Source organism: Apis laboriosa, unplaced genomic scaffold, assembly GCF_014066325.1.
Source record: "Apis laboriosa isolate Shangri-la unplaced genomic scaffold, ASM1406632v1 scaffold11_cov152, whole genome shotgun sequence".
Classification (NCBI taxonomy): domain Eukaryota; kingdom Metazoa; phylum Arthropoda; class Insecta; order Hymenoptera; family Apidae; genus Apis; species Apis laboriosa.
The window spans coordinates 2,715,559-2,731,935 of record NW_025221020.1 but is presented as its reverse complement, the minus strand read 5'-3'; the positions used below and the strand labels follow the sequence as shown (position 1 = coordinate 2,731,935).

The 16,377-nt window shown below is 45.9% G+C and overlaps 1 protein-coding gene across 4 annotated transcripts in view; it reads left to right on the top strand.

Moving 5' to 3' along the window:
* The window catches only part of LOC122719914 (glucosylceramide transporter ABCA12-like), a 30,272-nt gene that overhangs the window by 6,939 nt on the left and 6,956 nt on the right, over positions 1 to 16,377 (top strand). Inside the window, exons 9-46 of one of the 4 annotated variants that reach the window (XM_043946184.1) lie at positions 37 to 234; positions 333 to 547; positions 634 to 844; positions 930 to 1,309; positions 1,411 to 1,693; positions 1,774 to 1,968; positions 2,048 to 2,265; positions 2,353 to 2,537; positions 2,613 to 3,133; positions 3,208 to 3,588; positions 3,687 to 4,325; positions 4,434 to 4,625; positions 4,697 to 4,779; positions 4,877 to 5,039; positions 5,124 to 5,305; positions 5,386 to 6,009; positions 6,202 to 6,332; positions 6,405 to 6,727; positions 6,797 to 6,986; positions 7,059 to 7,199; positions 7,327 to 7,647; positions 7,736 to 8,225; positions 8,310 to 8,621; positions 8,704 to 8,842; positions 9,067 to 9,274; positions 10,129 to 10,269; positions 11,169 to 11,358; positions 12,061 to 12,261; positions 12,369 to 12,884; positions 12,957 to 13,135; positions 13,224 to 13,491; positions 13,575 to 13,674; positions 13,754 to 13,896; positions 13,973 to 14,173; positions 14,564 to 14,744; positions 14,826 to 14,938; positions 15,016 to 15,841; positions 16,186 to 16,334. In XM_043946184.1, coding sequence (XP_043802119.1) covers positions 37 to 234; positions 333 to 547; positions 634 to 844; positions 930 to 1,309; positions 1,411 to 1,693; positions 1,774 to 1,968; positions 2,048 to 2,265; positions 2,353 to 2,537; positions 2,613 to 3,133; positions 3,208 to 3,588; positions 3,687 to 4,325; positions 4,434 to 4,625; positions 4,697 to 4,779; positions 4,877 to 5,039; positions 5,124 to 5,305; positions 5,386 to 6,009; positions 6,202 to 6,332; positions 6,405 to 6,727; positions 6,797 to 6,986; positions 7,059 to 7,199; positions 7,327 to 7,647; positions 7,736 to 8,225; positions 8,310 to 8,621; positions 8,704 to 8,842; positions 9,067 to 9,274; positions 10,129 to 10,269; positions 11,169 to 11,358; positions 12,061 to 12,261; positions 12,369 to 12,884; positions 12,957 to 13,135; positions 13,224 to 13,491; positions 13,575 to 13,674; positions 13,754 to 13,896; positions 13,973 to 14,173; positions 14,564 to 14,744; positions 14,826 to 14,938; positions 15,016 to 15,841; positions 16,186 to 16,334 — 10,133 coding nt within the window. Of the gene's footprint in view, positions 1 to 36; positions 235 to 332; positions 548 to 633; positions 845 to 929; positions 1,310 to 1,410; positions 1,694 to 1,773; positions 1,969 to 2,047; positions 2,266 to 2,352; positions 2,538 to 2,612; positions 3,134 to 3,207; positions 3,589 to 3,686; positions 4,326 to 4,433; positions 4,626 to 4,696; positions 4,780 to 4,861; positions 5,040 to 5,123; positions 5,306 to 5,385; positions 6,010 to 6,201; positions 6,333 to 6,404; positions 6,728 to 6,796; positions 6,987 to 7,058; positions 7,200 to 7,326; positions 7,648 to 7,735; positions 8,226 to 8,309; positions 8,622 to 8,703; positions 8,843 to 9,066; positions 9,275 to 10,128; positions 10,270 to 11,168; positions 11,359 to 12,060; positions 12,262 to 12,368; positions 12,885 to 12,956; positions 13,136 to 13,223; positions 13,492 to 13,574; positions 13,675 to 13,753; positions 13,897 to 13,972; positions 14,174 to 14,563; positions 14,745 to 14,825; positions 14,939 to 15,015; positions 15,842 to 16,185; positions 16,335 to 16,377 lie in introns of those variants that run through there. The other 3 variants (XM_043946175.1, XM_043946195.1, XM_043946201.1) reach the window with 3 other exon arrangements.

The following is a 16,377-nucleotide window of genomic DNA, read 5'->3' as shown; positions in this document are numbered from 1 at the left end:
CGCGTAAGATCAAAGCCTGTTGCGTCCATTTTCCAGAAATTCGTGAACGAAGTTAAGCGCACGAGTCCCGAGGAGTTCTTTTGTCAGGAGGAGACGCTGAACGAAATTTTCGACCTCTTCAAAGACGGTAAAAACGAATCTGGATACATCGAGGAACTACTGTGCAGCGATACAGGGAAGAAGTTTATCTCGGACGTGTATGGAAGTTTGGAGTTGAGAAACTTTGAAAGCATAGTAAGCATCGTACATATATATATATATATATATACATGTCATTTCATTCGATAGAAATAATTTTTGAGAAACGTAACTCGACGATCGAACGTTGTCAGGTGGACGATACTTTGTACACGGTCGTCAATATGGCGTTCCACAAAGTGGTCGCGGTCGAGAGATCAAACTTGACTTCCCTCGTGGCCAACACGAAAAAACTGGTCTCGTATCTGAAATCGCCGAAAAGATCGAATCCTGACTGGACCGTTTTTAAATTTGGCCAAAGGTGGCGGGAAACTTTCGAGGAAACTCTGCCTCAAGCGAGATTGAACATGTGAGCGATATTAGATATTGAGCTTCCATCTAGTTCTCGCGAGGGAAACGGTTCTAGATAGCCCACTCATCTCTTCTTCTCTTCAGCCTAGGGATCCACTTGAGCATAGCAAAAATGATTGGATCGCGCAGTCTGTCTTACGTGACCATTGAATCCGATCTTGAGAAGATGGACATACTCGCCGAGATAATTCTTCAAGATTTAAAGGAAAATCCTACGAGCTGGATCGAGCAAGTCAGACGGCGGAAGATGCAATTGATCGAGTCGTTCTACTTAACCGTAACGGACAAAGATAAGGTATATATGTATATGGAACGATGATATTCTAATCCTTTTGGTATCTTTTCTCGCGTTTCGAATTTTCCTCTTCCTCTTTTTCCAGGCCTTGAAAATTTTGGAATACGACAATTTCACGAGGAGTTACTGCACCGATTCACACCCACCGAATTTATTGAATTTTCCAAAGGAGTCGAATCGGACGGTGTTGAAGGCGCTCGTCTGTCGTATCTCGGAATCCGTGCAAACCGACTTGGAATTAAACATGACGAAGATTAAGAATAGGGAGGAGATTCATTACAGGAACAGGGATTCGTTCAATTGGACCGATTTCAACGTGAAAATAATCGAGATTTATCGTTACATCGACACCTTGGTCCACCAAGAGGACGCGGGCTACGATTTGGCTCGATTGGAAAAGTTGAAAGAAGATTTTCAAACATCCTGGACCATTGATATCGGGGTCAAAGACGTTTTCGAGATGAGGTACGGGAGCAATGGAAATAACCTCCTCCCTCCTACTCCCATCCCATCGTTCTAAAATTGCAGATATTTACTTTGGTGACACGCGTTATATCTCTCTGCAGCGTAGGTTTGATCTGCAAATTCTTCAACCTGATGGAGAGCCCTCTTTTCCGCGCCAAAGGCGGATGGAAGGAGATGCACGCGATCGCGTGGGCGTCCACGGTCATCTTCGACAACGTGGAGAAGATCGTCGATCAAATTCAGAGGAACGGGCATCTGGTGAAGCTCTCCCAAGTGCTGGAGGACATGCCCCAAACGGAGATTCTTTTAACGGCCATCCTGCAAAATTTGTCCCCTCTGGTTCTCGACGTGGTCGACATCATAACCATGAAACCCATCCATCTCGTAAGCTTTTTCGCTCTCTTCGTTTATTAACCCAAATTCTTACCGAATTCGTCTCTCCTTTCGAATCCTTTGTTTCCCAGATATCGATCCTGGACGATTACAAATCGCGGGAAGAACAATGGCCTTGCATACAAAGGGAAAGCGTCGGCGCCGCGATGGAGCTGCGATCCGGTACTCGTGAGATAATAAGAGAGATCGAGAGGATATCGTGTAATCCAACTTTGTTTATTCAAGAATGGAGGGAACAACCGGTGTTGACGAGGGCAAAGAAAATAGCGAGTATCTTTGTTTGAACGAATCTTTATTGTTGCGACATTTTCGCAAGGCATTTCGACGGACAATCTCCGTTCTCAGTTTCAGAACGACAACATGATACATTCCCCGCCTTTCAATTGGACCTCGGGTTACATCAAATTTCGTCAATTGGCCAAGAAGCTCGACGACCTGGTCAACGACGTGAAAAAGGTTGTTCTCGTGGAGCAGCCGACTTTCTGGGACGATTTGGAGTTTCTCGTGCCAGGAGTCAAGAGTATATTCGACAAGAGGTGGCCAGACATGAAAAACGATTCCAGGTTGGACGAATGATCGATGATCGATATCGTTGGGAATAGAAAAGTTTGAAATTAATTATTTCTTTTCGATTCATTCTCGCGACTTAGAGGGATCCTGGACTACGTTGATTTGGAATTAGACAAGACGGTGGCTGCGTTTCAAAGCTCTCTCTCCGCCAGCGAGGTTTGGAATTCGAACATCTCCGTCGAAAATCGTATTCTCATTTTAGCAAAATTTACCGCGCATGTTGTTCACAATACACTAAAGGTTGCGACAGGAATTTTGCACGACGGTAAATGTCGAGACTTTGAAAGATCTTTGAAAATTTCTAAAACGTATTTTTACGAAGTCTCGTTTATTTTTCCAGTTTCGCGATCTCCAACCGTAAGCTTGCTCCCCTTGATGGGATTCGACAGTGGTACAGCCATTTCGATTTATTACAACAAGCTTCCCTACATTTTGGCCTCGATCATCTACGGATTGACGGATCCACAAGTGTACAATCGTATAACGAAGTCAGAGATGGACGACACCGTCGTCACTTGTTCCAAATTGTTCGAGTGGTGGTCGGATTCGATGGTCGGCCTCACCCCCGTGGAGTACAAAATCTTGGAGAAATTCACCTGCGATCTCAATCCGGATAACTTCAACGTTTACACCGACTTGTACATGAACGAGGCGCTCGCGTGGAAGAAGCCCGTCAACAGATATAATTCTTACGTGACCACTGTGATCGGCGATGCGTACGATTTCGCGTCCGAGGTTTGGAAGATGATCCAAGATAAGAGGGAGTTGGTATTCGAGGCGCCGTTTTCCATGCAATATCTAAGGAATACGCTTCAGAAATTGAAGGAGATTCTGGAATATATCGACGATAACGTTCACAAGGTGGTGAATCGATCGTTTCTTTAATTATATATATATATCTTTATTCACCGATTCACGGAACCGATTTTCCTCAGGATGTAAAAAAGAGCAATTACAGACTGCTCGTGGAAGGTATAGCCGAGGCTTTGGAGCACGTGACGAATGCTATAAAAAATATTAACTCGAGGGACGGTCACGTCGACATATGGGATTTCGTGGAAAGCGGTGACGCGCGCCAATTGTTGAGAATCCTCGACAATCACCCCGAGGAAACGATCACTTTGGTGGCTACCCTTAGCACCCTGAACGCGACTACAGGTGGTTTAATGGGTTACGAGGATGTGAGGAGAGCCATGTGCAATTTTCGATTTAACTCGAGCTACTGGTCCACTCCTAACAGGACCCGATTCATAAAAGAGGTATGCTCGTTCGACCCTTATCAATTGTTGAGGAGCACCACCAGCGCGGAATATTACGTGAGTAGAGCTGGCAAATCGTAGAAATTCGATATAAATATATATGTATTTGTACATCTCTTTATTATCTATTCAAACATGGGGGAAACTTTCAACAGTCTCTCGTGACCAGCGAAGTAACCACAATGTTAAAAGTAACGAGGTTGTGTTCCTCGGTCGCGAAATTGTTGGACGCGGCGTTGAATCTGGAGGCTAGGGAGGGGCCGAGTTTGTCGGTAAGATCGAAAATTTTCAACTCGACGACGTGGAGGAATCTGTCGAACGAGACTTGGTCGGCCATAAGCAAGGCCGGGCAGAGCTGGATACACAAGTACGCGATAAAAGCCGGGGATCACGCGTCGATGGAGGCTGCGGATCCGATCACCAAACTGATGAGGGCGTATCAACTGGTGGACGTGACGATCGAGTTGGTGGGAGGGGGTGACGTTTGGCAAAAGCTTCGGGTCGCGTACGAGAATTCGAAGGTGAAGCCTGTCCTCACCCTGATGGAAGACCTGCCGAATCTGGTGGTGAGCGGTGTTGACACTTTCGTCAAGTCGGAGAGATTGAACGATTTCGTGGAGAAATTGTCGGTTGGCAAGCTGCATCCGTGCGACATCGACAAATATTTGATCGTGCCCAGTTTCGTGAGGAAGAAGGTCCTCTTGTCGAGCGTCACCAACTTCTGCCAAAAGATCGTTCTCACCGAGGGGCGGCTGACTTTGATCGATATATTGCCTCTCGACGCGAAGTACGAGGTACGCGACGAGTTCCAACAACTTGTACGCTTTTGATTTTAAAAGGGGGGGAGGGGAGGAGGGAGGAGACGTAATAAACGGGCGTCGTTCGTACGTAACTTTTCGCAGGAAAGTTTAACGGGGAGAAAAAGCAGGCCGGCGTCTCACAACGAGACGTACCTGATCGAGAAATTGGAGCACGTCCGCTCGACGATAATTCGAGTCGTCTCGGAAGGTTTCAAGGATCCGAAGATACCAACGTGGTGGACCTCGTTCAAGGAGGGGACGTTCAAGGACTTTTTGTCGCAGTATAAGAAGGAGGTGAATTTTTGAAATTTGAAATTCGTCGTCGATTCAGCGACGATTCACGAAAAAAGAAAATTGTTCTCCAGGATCCGAGGGCGCTCGCTCACTTGGTGGTGAAAAAAGTCTCCGCTATCGCCAGAAACGTTCTGAATTCCAGCGGGAATACCGGGTAAGCTCAAGTGCACCACCTTCCTCACCCTCACGTTAGCATTCCAGGAATTTGTTTATCAACTTTGCCTCCCGTTTATTAGAAAAGTTTCTTTCAGAAACTGTTCTTGGTGCGTCACCTTCCCCCTGGAAATTTTAAATTCCCAACTGGTCAACCATCAACTCTACGCCAAGCTACTCTGCCAATTGACTCGACTCAACGTTTCGGAGATTCACGACATTTTGATGCGCGACTTTTATTGGAATAAAACCTCGAGCATGGTAACGTGATCAAATAAAAACCGGGCATCATAATAATCGCGCGATCCCGAAAACGCGTAATCTCGAGCCGATCTTTGAATCCAGGTAAAGAATTACAAATACTTGAGCGTGGAACGAACGAGAGACGAGTTCGTGACAACGTTGGAGGCCACGTTTCATTACGTAGCCGACATAATGGTGAATTTCGAGAACGAGACCTACAGAGGGAAGATGAGGGAATGCTTTGAGAAATTCGTGGGGAAACCTGCCTATTCCAGACCCGGCCTGTAAGCGTGATCGAATCTAAACGGAACCCATCCCGAAAGAAATACGATCGATACAAACGAACGATATTTTGATATTCAAGGTACGTGACCGTGATTCTCGGCGTGTTGGACTCTCTGCGGAAGAATCCGTTCATCCTGGACACGGGGCGGAATCACAAGAACATGGACGCGTTGTCGAGGGCGGCGGAGAGGTACGTCCCGATCTGGAAGCCGGTACGCGAGGTGGTGAAGGCGTCGGAGGCGGATGGCGTCGAGGCGTTTTTACCGGGCGCGATGATCAACGCGAACTCGGTGCTGAACGACAGGAACGATTCTCTGTGCCGTACGAAGGCCGAGTGTCGGAACGGGACTATTTTGTACAACTATCTGAGCTCGAGGAAAGCGGGGAAAGTGTTCAAGTACGACGCGAGAGCGTCGAGTAACCGTTCCCTGATGGAGATCGCCGATCGATTGTCCAAGAGTCTGGATCTGGATCGGATCGATAGGGAGTCGAGGCAATGGAGGATGGACGCCTCGTGGAATTTAACTTGGCTGAGGGAGATCCTGGCACACTTGTCGATCGTTATCGGGGAGAGCGGCAATCTTCTCGACGTCGCCAGTAAAATAGACTTCCAAGACGTCTCGGACGTCCTAGGAGTTCCCGATATCGTCGACGGTGTGGTTAATATCCTCAAGGATAAGACGGTGGACAAGCTTTTCGATGGGTAAGAATGGATCTCGATCGGACGAACGAGATTAGAGGCGAGACATCGTTCTTCGTTTTCGTGCATGCTGGAAACTGGACTGCTGCTCTCTCTCTTTCTCTCTCTCTCTCTCTCTCTCTCTCTCTCTCTCTCTCTCTCTTTATATATATATATATAATTCTCTTCTGCTTTTTTCTTTTCTTTTTCCTTTAGAATGAAGGAAATAGCGGAAGATGTTAAACCGTTCGTCGAAGATCGAAACGCGTTGGAGGATATTTATCGGATAATTGTCGCTCTAGAGTCGATGGACATCTTCAAGAATTTGGGATTACTCGAGATGAAATGTATGATTTCACGCCGTGTTTCCTTCGAAACGAAACTTCTCGCGACGTTTCATTCGATATTTTTATTTTCAGACGTTATCAGAGACATGTTCGACAACTGGGACGTGGTGAAATCGTATTTGGTGGATAAGATTGGAATTTCCAACGACGTCGCGGTGATGCTGAGCCAAGCCAAGATAGACATGATTTCCGTTTTCATGAAAGAAAGAGGAGTTCTCAGTTTCAAGGAGATCATTTGCTCGCCGAAAAAACTCGACGATATATTAAATTTCATCGATGATCGAATCACCGCCGAGGAGGTGAGCGCCGCGCTGTGCCAGCTCGAGGATTCGCAAACGAAGAACGTGACCACGACGTTGATCAAGAATTTAAATTTTCAAGACGTGTTCAAAACTGTGAGTAATCAGCGTCGACCGCGTCGAAATATCTTCCGATCCAATTCCTTTCTTCCCCCACCTTTCCAGCTGATGAGCGCCAACGTGAAAAGTATATTGGCCAACGCAAATTTGACGGAAGCGGAGGGGAAAATGGTGTTGGATAATCTCGGTGTAGCGGCTGAGTTGCTGCCGTTCTTCAAGGACAAACTTTCCTCCCAAATACCTACGGCGGAAGCTTTGGAAACAGATGCGCAGGAGGCGGATCAAACGGTCTCCAGTGAGTTATGCAAAATTCAAGGATCAAATTAGCGTAGCTTTAACGAATAATATTCAAACTTCGTTCCCCCAGCCTCCAAGTTCCTTCAAGATTCGAGTAAGATGCTGTGCGGACAACCGATGGTCTCCGATAACGGCGATTTGTACAAGATTATTTCAAGGATCGAGGACAACAGCAAGGAGTTCGATAAAGCTGAACTCGATTCTTTGCCCAGTACGTGGTGATCTAACGGAAAAAAAAAAAAAAAAAGAAAAAAGAAAAAAAACAACGTGGTTAATTTTTTTAAATCTTTTAAACCCTGGCGAAACTTCTCGTTCAAATTTCAAATTTTGTTCCTCAGCCGATTTTTGCAGAAACGCTTACAAGGGTATGGTAGCCATGGGAGGTGGAAAGATCATATGGTCTTACGTGAAACCTTTGCTGCGCGGTCGAATCCTTTACGCTCCCAATACCACGGTGATCAACGGTGTGATGAAATTAGCGAATAAAACGTTCGTGGAGATGGAACAATTCGGCACGTTGATGGGTAATTTCGAGAAAACATTGACCTCGTTGGCCAATCTTTCCGACATGAGCGACAATCTGAGGGAGCTTCAAGACATAATGTCCTCGGATATTATAAAGATCGCGATCAAGTCTTATGGTGGGGGTAATTTCGAAGGTACGTAATACATTCGTTCTCATATTTTTGTTATTTTTTTCCTTCGAAAACGATGCTCTTTTTTCTATAAAATATCCCTATTTTCTAGGAGATTTTACCGACATGAATCTGAGCGAGATTTCGTGGCGACTCAAAAGGTCGAAGCGTTTGATAACTATGGTCGGCATGTTGAATGATTTATTGGAGTGCGTGCTCGTGGATCGAATAAGAGGATTTCGGTCGGAGGAGGAGATGGAAGCGGAAGCACGGATCCTGATGGAGACACGGGAATTTTTAGCAGGTGTTGTCTTTTTGGATCATAAACCATCGAAGAGATCTTTGGACCGTGAACTGCCCGAAAACGTGGTGTACAAAATTCGAATGGACGTGGATTACGTGCAGTCTACCAAAAGGTTAAAAAATCAATTTTGGACACCCGGTCCTGAGAGCAGTTTCATAGAGAATTTGAGATATTTGCGAGGATTCGTGCAGCTTCAGGATTCTATCGATCGAGCAATCGTGAGAACGAAAACTCGAAAGGATCAGAATTGGAGGACTGTGACGCAACAGATGCCGTATCCCTGCTGGAAAGACGTGCCGTGAGTGACGATCCCCCCCCCCTTTTCTTCTCCTTTTCTTCTCTTTTATCGATCGAATAATTTTGACCGGATATTTCGATCCAGTTTTCAAACAACCCTGTACGAGTCTCAGGGTATTCAGGTGGGTTTTTTCTTCGCGCTGATGATGTGCGTCGGAGCAGCTGTGAGGCACATAGTTTGGGAAAAGGAATCTCAGAACTCGATGGTGATGAGCGTGATGGGATTGAAACCTTGGAGGAACACCGTGGCCTGGTCCATCACCACGTTTATAGAACTGTTGATCGTCATGTTCTCCATAGCCACGATCCTACTCGCCGGAAAAATCTTACCGAAATCCGATCCCTCTTTATTCCTGATCATGACAATCGATTACGCGTTCTCCATCGTGACTTTTTGGTAAGCCTTTATAACAATTCCGTTTAATTATATCAATTCGTTTCTCCTCTCCTCTATCGTTATATCTCGAACAAATTTTCAGCTACATGATCTCGACGATGTGCAGCTCGGCAAGCCTGGCTGCGATCACCACCGTGGTTATGTTCTTGCTGACGTTCATGCCATACGTCATTGTCATCGCTATGGAGGCCGTTATTGGTCTCGGTTATAAGCTTCTCATCGTAAGTTATCATCACCTAGCGTTGCAACAGCATTTTCGTGACAAATAACACGGTTCGCGCGGTATGCGCCACCACCGCGTTAGGCGCGCTTCCCCCCTCCCCTCTCCCCCCCCCATAAAACCGCCATTTTCTATAATGTTATGTTAATGCCTTCCACGCTCCTCCCCTCCCCCTACACAAGCAAACCGAACGATTTATCAAACTCTCTTTTCTCCCCTTCTCAGTGTCTCAGCATGTCGACCAGCTTTTGTTACGGTTGCTTGTACGCGGCCAGGAAGGAGGTTCAAGGCGTCGGGCTAACTTGGTCCGCGATGTGGGAGGAATCCAGCCCGGGCGATTCCATGTCTTTGGGTTTGATCCTGTTGACGATAGCCTTCGACGGTTTCCTTTACGCCGTTGTCGGTTATCTCATCGCAAGATACACGAATTCAGGTAGAAAAACTTGAAAAAAACTCGAACCCTCGCTTACCCTCTCGTCACGAGGCGTCGTCAACTTTTTAAAAACGAACTCTCTGTAGAATTGATTTTTCGATTCCGTTTGGTGGAGGTATCGAGAGCTTAAAGAATCTTTTACGATTTTTTTTACTCTGTTCTCTGATGTTTTATTTTTTCTATTTTTTTTTTTTGTCTTTTTTTTTCTCTTCTTCTTGTCGCATTCAAAAAATTCGCTCGATCCGCTTCGTGCGATGATTGTCATTAATTTTATTCAACTGTTTTATTTCAACGAAGATCTCAACGGAATACTGGGGATCTGTGGTGCAGGTGATGTCACGGATTTATCTCGAGTGTCTCCTTTATGCTATTTGTGTCACACTTTTTATCGTCACTTTGTTGTCAATAACTGAAAGAGGAACGCATGGATGATGTCAAAGGAAAAAAAGATACGGTAAAAATTCGAATCATCTTGGCATCATGCATCTGCGTTCAAACACGAGACGAAGGAAAGAATACGCGTTCGTTCACCCGCGCACATGTATAAACATATAAGTACAAACACACACACACAAACACACACACACCTCTCGTTCGCATCTTCTCGCAAATTTTCGCGCACACGTCTTCTCACTGTCACGGAAAAATCTTTCTCTTTCCTCTTTAATCACCACGATCGATGATGAAAAAGAAACGCCAATAGGGCGATGATGAAAAGAAAACTGGGATGAAAGAGAGAGAGAGGAAGATTGTCCCCCCGCGTGTGAATGAAACAAGTCGACGTGACCCAAAAGTCGATGTGTTTTCTGGAAAAAAAAGAACGGACGAGCATTGGCGGAAAAAAAATTTTCCAGGCAGGGGACTTCACGATTTGAGGTCCCGTAGCTTATGGTGGGCCAACACACGTTCTCTCTATGGCAGGCCTGGCTACCTCGCCTTCGTCAACAACCTCTATTTCACTAACGACGTTCTCCACCCTTCAGCCACTTACCAAGGTATCGCACTAGCTCGCTCTTCCGCTCTTTGCACGATATTTCCGCTTCTTCTCTCCCTTCTCTAGCTTCCGCCATTTCTAACGCGCGCGCGCGCTCTCTCTCTCTTTCTCTCTCTTCTCCTCTTTTTTTATCTCCGCTTTTCCACAAATGCGCCCCCCAAATGTTCGGATACAATTGTGAATATTTCAATCTAGCTAGCTCTCTTCCGTTCAAAATCGCTCGAAACTGCAAAGACGTAATACAATACTCCGCACCAAGTGTCGAGAGAATTCTGTTTCGTAAAATTTGCATTTTTGGGGACGGGGAGGGGGGAAAGAGAATATCCGAATATTTGGATTGCGGCAAATATGCAAATGGTTGGTTGTTGCTACTTCCACGAGAATGGAAATTTGCGAATGCTTAATTTATTCGATGTTGCAGTCGTGGACGGATCCATGGGCACGGCTGTGATTCTTCTCGATAGTTTGCCCGTGCACGTGTTTTGCTTCAGTTTCACGACGCGAGCCGACGTCAGATCGGATGCACCAGATATCGAACATTTTTACGTTTTGCGCACGATATCTCCCTCCTTTATATATATCTCCAGACAGATGGTTACACTGCACTACCTATGCTGCATGTGATGCATGTGAATTATATGAAATTTGCTTTTTTCTCTTCTGATTGATCTTGTTCTCTCGAGAGAAAGAATGTAAAAAAAAAAAAAAAAAAGAAAGAAAGAAAAAAGGAAAAATTATCGTCCAAGTACACCTGCTTATTTTTCAATATCAATATCTCAATCCCGCTTTCTCGAGAATTAGAAAAAAAAGCTGTAAAAATGGTAAGAGCTTGCTTGACGAAACTATCCGATTACCTATTAAAAACACGTGGACTTTTTGCACGGTTTTAATGGAATACAGACGAGGAGAGCAACGCCACCAGTTTGACGGTAAACGAGAAACAGACGGGAGTGAGATTCGACGGCGTGAGAAAGGTATACAACACCGATCAGGGCGAGGTCGTGGCGGTGGATGACTTTACTCTGAAACTCAGCGAGGGGGAAGTAACCAGCCTCCTTGGGAGAAACGGTGCTGGGAAAACTACCATCATGTACGTTTGTTCGAATATATATATATATATAAATATGAATTATTTAAATCGTTACGACAAGAGTAGAGAAATTTTCGAAGCTACTCCATTAATATTTGATAAATTTTTCTCCCTCTAACTTCGATCGATTCTTTAGATTAGTAAACGATTGGGATCCACTGTTTCGAGCTCGAACTATTTAAATTATTACGACAAGAGAAATTTTCGAAGCTACTCCATTAATATTTGATAAATTTTTCTCCCTCTAATTTCGATCGATTCTTTAGATTAGTAAACGATTGGGATCCACTGTTTCGAGTTTAAACTATTTAAATCGTTACAAGAATAGAGAGATTTTCGAGGCTACTCGATTATTATTTGACAAGTTTTCTTTCTCTAATTTCGATCGATTCTTTCGATTCGTAAACGATTCAGATCCACTGTTTCGAATTATTTAAATTATTACGACAAAAGTAGAGAAATTTTCGAAGCTACTCGATTAATATTTGATAAATTTTTCTCCCTCTAATTTCGATAGATTCTTTAGATTAGTAAACGATTGGGATCCACTGTTTCGAGCTCGAACTATTTAAATCGTTACAAGAGAGATTTTCGAGGCTACTCGATTACTATTTAACAAATTTTTCTCCCTCCAACTTTGATCGATTCTTTAGATTCGATTCGTAAACGATTGAGATCCACTGTTTCGAGCTCTCGTTTCAGCAAGATGCTGACGGGGATGCTGGCTCCGACCACCGGCGAGATATGTTTGAACGGCGAGGAGGGTTGCAAACCCGACATAGGGGTGTGCCCTCAGGACAACGTGCTGATAGGTACCCTGACACCCAGGGAACATCTCATCTTCTACGCGAAGCTGAAACGGTCCAAGGAAGAATACGCGAACATGCAACGAAACGTGGACGAGTGAGTAGACTAAATAAATGAATGAACGAATAAATCATCTTCGAATGGCGAATTTCGATCTCGATCGATCGATAATTAGACAGGACGCGCTTTCCTCCGTTCCGCAGGATGTTGACGTCTCTGGAGCTTGGCAGCCAGGAACACGAGCCGGTTTATAGACTCTCTGGCGGCACAAAGAGACGGCTTTGCGTGGCTTTGGCGTTCCTAGGCTCGCCAAAGCTGGTGATCTTGGACGAGCCGGGCGCCGGAGTGGATCCAGCCGCGAGGCGTAGAATTTGGCGCCTAATCGATCAACACAGGATAGGGAGGACCGTCATCCTGTCTACCCATCACCTCGACGAGGCCGACATACTCAGCGACACCGTGGTAGTGATGCACAAAGGAAAGATACTCTGCACGGGATCGCCCTTGTCTTTGAAGATGATGCACGGCCGTGGATACAGACTCCTCGTCTCGTTCCCCCCCGACCGTGACGAGAACGCGGATTCGGTCGGGAGGAAGAAAGCCGAGACGCTGAGAAGCGTGGTCGAGGAGGTGGTGCCCAACGCGGTCACCAACGAGGTCTCAGCTACGGAGATGGTGGTCACTCTCCCCTTCCAAGGGAAGAACGGTGTAAATAACAAGTGGGTCGTCCTTCGTGAAATCGTTTATTTTCCCGTCTTTCGCGCCAATTGTGTTATATTTATGCGTTTCAGTATCGCGCAAGCCGCCAAGGTGTTGGAGGATAGTCGAAAGATCTTGGGATATTCTCACTTCTCGTTGGAATGCGACACGTTGGAAAGGGTGTTTCTCGATCTTTGCTCCAGAGCGGAGAGCGGCTCGTCTATCGTAAGAGCTAGCCAGGATAGCGTTATCAGTATAGATAATAATAGCGGTGTGTAGGAAACATAAATATGTATGGTATGGTACGTTTTAATGTTGGGTTAATTTAATTATTATGGGTGGGGTTTAATATTCGATAGGTTCAACGGTGGCGAAGGACGACGTTGATTTAATTCATAACGAATCCACCACGAACCCCACCCCAATTAGGCAGATGAAAGCTTTGTTGAAGAAACGAATATGGCACTTCAAAAAGGATTGGTTGACATTCTTGGCCGGTCTTCTCTTGCCGACCATGTTCGTTGCGGTTGCTATGGGATTCTCTTTGATCAGGCCTCCCTCCGAGGATGAACCACCACTGGTTCTCACTCCAAAGTTATACGACACTCATTCCACATATTTCTATAGGTAAAATAAACCAAGTTGTTGAACGATCGATCGATACAATTAATTCGTAATGTTAATATCGTAAATCGATTTATATTTTATAGCATCGATGATGGCGCCGACTCGTTTTTGCAACGCGTGTCGCTTCAACTGCACAATCGATTCGGGGACGATTATGCCGGCGCGTGGCAAACATTGCCCAATGTATGATTTTTTTTATTAAAAAATTCGGCGAAGAAAACGCGTAGAAGTAAATCGAATATATCTCGAATGTTTCGTTCAGGACACGGGTATCTGCGAATGCGAGGACGGCCAACAGGTTTGCCACGGTTTGTCCAAAGCCGTTGAAGGTCTTCTCCAAGTATTACCTGGCAGGCCTACCCTGGATTGGATAGTATCGACTCACCAAGAATACATAGAGAAAAGGTGGCAAAGAAAAAGAAAAATTAGAATTTACTTTATTTGAATTTCAAATTTATTAAATCGTGATACCGATCGACAGATACGGGGGATGGTCTCTGTTTCACGCCAACGACGAGCCACTTTTCGTGGTCTGGTACAATAACAAAGGTCATCACGCGCTTCCATCTTACTTAAGCGCGTTGAACGAGGCAATCTTAAGGGCGTCAGGTGTCCACGGTCATCTAACGACCTTGAATCACCCCTTGAAGCTCTCCAGCGATCAACTAAATCGAACGACTCTGTAAGCTGCGATTTCCATTAATTCGTTACATTAAAGAAAGAGAGAGAGAGAGAGAGAAAAAAATAACGCATGAATATTCAAAAACGCCTACCGTTATATTTTGATTAACCGAATTCAATTAAGGTCAAGGATTAGCATACAAGGTTGATCTTACCGTGTCGACAAAATGAAGCGGAAAACGCGAATAATAAAACGGCGCGTGTTCCGTTTACTTTTAATTAACGCTCTCGACGCCTATACACGGCCATATCTCTCCAACGTTTTCAACCAGGTTTCACCGTTCATTATTTCGACCCCATTTCTCGCCTCTCTCTCTCTCTCCGTTAATCCTCTTTAACGATCTCGACGCGTCACGAATTCGATGTTAACGATATTTCCATTCCGATTCAGATTGCAGCACGTGGCCGACGTCGGAGTGGCCCTCGTACTTTTGATCGCTTTCAACCTGGTGGCCGCCCAAGGCTCGAAAGAATTGGTGAGAGAAAGATTGTCCGAGGAGAAGAGAATTCTTTTCCTGGCCGGCGTTCATCCCGTCACCTATTGGATCACCGCCTTAATTTGGGACTTTCTCGTAAGCGAAACAACTACTACCACGAGACAGAACGAGAAGAGAATCGAGTTGGAAAGTTTCTTCTTTCCGCCGTTCTTCCAGGTGTTCGGATGCTCCATCGGTTTGGCCGCGTTCGTCTTCGAGATCTTTGGCCTGTCCGCTTACGTCGCCAGGGACAATTTGCCGGGCATTTGTTTATTGCTGCTCCTGTTCGCGTAAGTTTCTCACGATCGACGAAACGAAATTTTGTTTCCCTTCCTTTCATTTTGATCGATTAAACAAAATTTTAAAGGTGGGCGGCGATACCGTTCTCGCATTTAGCCGAGAAGATGTTCGACGACTCGAGCATGTCGAACATGGTCCTGTTCTGCGTTAATACGTTCATAGGCGTGGCATCCCTCGCCACTATCCTGGTGCTCGATATTCTAGGGAGAACGAAAACAGCGGAGGACGCGCGACAAATATTGCACTACCTGCTACTCGTGTTCCCCCAATACGCGTTGGGCGACGCCCTGGTCCAAATATCTCGCAACGACATCACGGCCCAACTGCTGGAGAAATTTCACATGGACACTTACCAATCGCCCCTCGGCTGGCAACTGTTGGGCCTCCACTACGTCTTCCTCGCGATAATCGGGGCCGTCCTATTCGCCCTCAACCTGACGATCGAGTGCCGTCTCGTTCCGAGCTCGAGGAGGCAGAGGTGCCCGTACGAAGCGTACGAGGAGGACGACGACGTGTCCAAGGAGAGGATGAGGGTGGAGGGCGGGATGTCGGACGACGCGTTGCAGACGGTGAAACTGCGCAAGGAGTACAGGAGCGTTTACGGGACGAACGTGGCTGTTCAAAATTTGAGCATAGGTGTGGAGGCGGGCAAATGCTTCGGCCTGTTGGGAACGAACGGTGCCGGGAAGAGCACCACGTTCCGGATGTTGACCACCGAGATCATACCTACGGCGGGCAGAATAATTGTTAGGGGCAACGAGGTCGGCTCTGGACCTCTGTGCAACGGCGAGATCGGTTATTGCCCTCAGAGCGACGGCATCGACGCTTTCCTCAGTCCGCATCAGTGTCTAACGATTCACGGAGAAGTTTGCGGGTTGAGCAACGTCCCCAAGGTGACACTTGATTTACGTTCCAACTTTCGCTCCCGCTCCCTCTCACGGAGACCTTTACAGAAACGCTACTGCCTCTCTATCCCACGCGCTTCTTCGCTCCCGTGCGGATTGTCTTTTTAATTATTTCTCGTGCCAACTTTTCTTTCGAAAGCGGAGGCAAATTTATCCCGTTCTTTCTTTTTTCCCCTCTTTGCTTATTTATTATTTTCTCTTCTTATTTTTTGTATACGCAAATATTTTGCACGAGACGAGCAACTTCCTGTTCCAACGGCTTCTCGTTCCTTCGTCACGCGTACCCTTTTACAAGAATTTAATATTACCCGGTGAAAAATTGTTTGTTTCAGGCGGTCGAGTCGGCGCTGAAGAGACTCGATCTTCTGAAATACGCGCACAAGAGAGTGAGCAGTCTCAGCGGAGGTAATAAAAGGAAGCTATGTACCGCCTTGAGCGTAATGGCGCCGGTACCCGTGGTTCTTATGGACGAGCCAACGAGGTATTTCGTAAAACGGTCTATTAAGGAACAACCTTTCTTTCTT